The sequence below is a fragment of the Myzus persicae genome, unplaced genomic scaffold, assembly GCF_001856785.1.
Source record: "Myzus persicae strain clone G006 unplaced genomic scaffold, MPER_G0061.0, whole genome shotgun sequence".
NCBI lineage: Eukaryota > Metazoa > Arthropoda > Insecta > Hemiptera > Aphididae > Myzus > Myzus persicae.
This window is the reverse complement of record NW_019101215.1, coordinates 12,177-13,366: the sequence shown is the minus strand read 5'-3', so window position 1 is coordinate 13,366 and position 1,190 is coordinate 12,177. Positions and strand designations below refer to the sequence as shown.

Sequence of the window (1,190 nt, the reverse complement as noted above, 5' to 3'; positions counted from 1 at the left end):
GTGTCTTAAATTCTGTGTTCATTTTTTCCTGGATAAAGGGTGGCTATATAGCTAATAATGCACATTTTAAATTTGATTACGAGTCATTAAATCCACCAATCTTGATTGATAAATCTTAAATGCTCGATATAAATTTTATATTTATAATTACTTTTAATGTGTTTCAAAGGTTTCACTGAAAATAAAAAGGCATGGTTACCAGTAAATCCAAATTATTATAATGTAAACGTCGAATCGCAGAAAAAAATACCAACTAGCAACTACAATTTTTACAAAAAAATGTCTCAGCTTCGGAAAACCGATACATTGAAAAACGGCGATCTTCAAACATATAATATTACTAAATCCATATATATTTTAAAGAGGTAATAACAATTTAATGAAGTATTATGGAGTGTATATATTCTTAATCGTTTCGTTGTTTAGATCATTATTGGAACGCGAATCGTACGTTGTCGTAATGAATTTCGGCAGTGAAACTGAAACCGTTGTATTGTCCAATGTCATGAAGAACCTCAAAGACGAACTTTACGTATACTTAGGAAGTGAAAATTCTGCATATGATACCGGGTAACTAGAATTTATCACTTAAAAAAAATCAATGATGACTCTTTACAATTAACACTTTTATGTTATATTATTTATTGTAATTTATGTTTATAGAAGTATTGTATCAACCGTTTCTTCAACTGGTAATTCACTAACACTGCGACCACAATCTGTAGTCGTATTAACAGATAAATATATTGCACCTGAAACACCAACAATTGGTACTCAAAATGCGGCCACACAAATGGGTTCCACATCAATTAGTCTACTCAGTATTCTTATACTATTAAGATATTTCTTATGAATTCATCTCTCATAATTGTATAGTAAATTCTCTCGTTATAACTCATTTTAATTTTAATTGTATCGATAACTTTGTTGTATATATAAATTTATCAATAACTTTGTTGTATATATAAATTTTTTTCATGTATATTTAATAAAGGCCTTATTTATGAACACATTAAACAACTTATTTAACTAATTTAATAATTTATTTAAACTGTAATATATTTTATGTGCACCTTATACATTAATAAATACACAATGGGACTCAACACCAATGATGACCATATAAGGGTGTAATAAATATGAACATTATCTAATAAAAATAAAATTAATTACATTCCATAATCACAAAT

General features: G+C 27.1%; 1 protein-coding gene across 1 annotated transcript; it reads left to right on the top strand.

Annotated features, from left to right (window-relative positions):
* Window positions 1-95: 95 nt before the first annotated feature.
* Window positions 96-882, top strand: LOC111028237 (maltase 2-like). Its single transcript, XM_022306792.1, has 3 exons — window positions 96-365; window positions 427-570; window positions 664-882. Exons 1-3 carry the CDS (start codon window positions 157-159, stop codon window positions 851-853), a joined length of 543 nt encoding a protein of 180 aa, XP_022162484.1. The 5' UTR covers window positions 96-156; the 3' UTR covers window positions 854-882.
* The last annotated feature ends 308 nt before the right edge of the window (window positions 883-1,190 follow it).

What these genes read in the sequence shown, in the direction of transcription:
- LOC111028237 (XM_022306792.1), top strand. Translation starts at nt 157, where the DNA reads ATGTGTTTCAAAGGTTTCACTGAAAATAAAAAGGCATGGTTACCAGTA. An exon ending in TCCATATATATTTTAAAGAG is followed by an intron (nt 366 to 426) that starts GTAATAACAATT and finishes TTCGTTGTTTAG; the next exon opens with ATCATTATTGGAACGCGAAT. An exon ending in AATTCTGCATATGATACCGG is followed by an intron (nt 571 to 663) that starts GTAACTAGAATT and finishes TTATGTTTATAG; the next exon opens with AAGTATTGTATCAACCGTTT.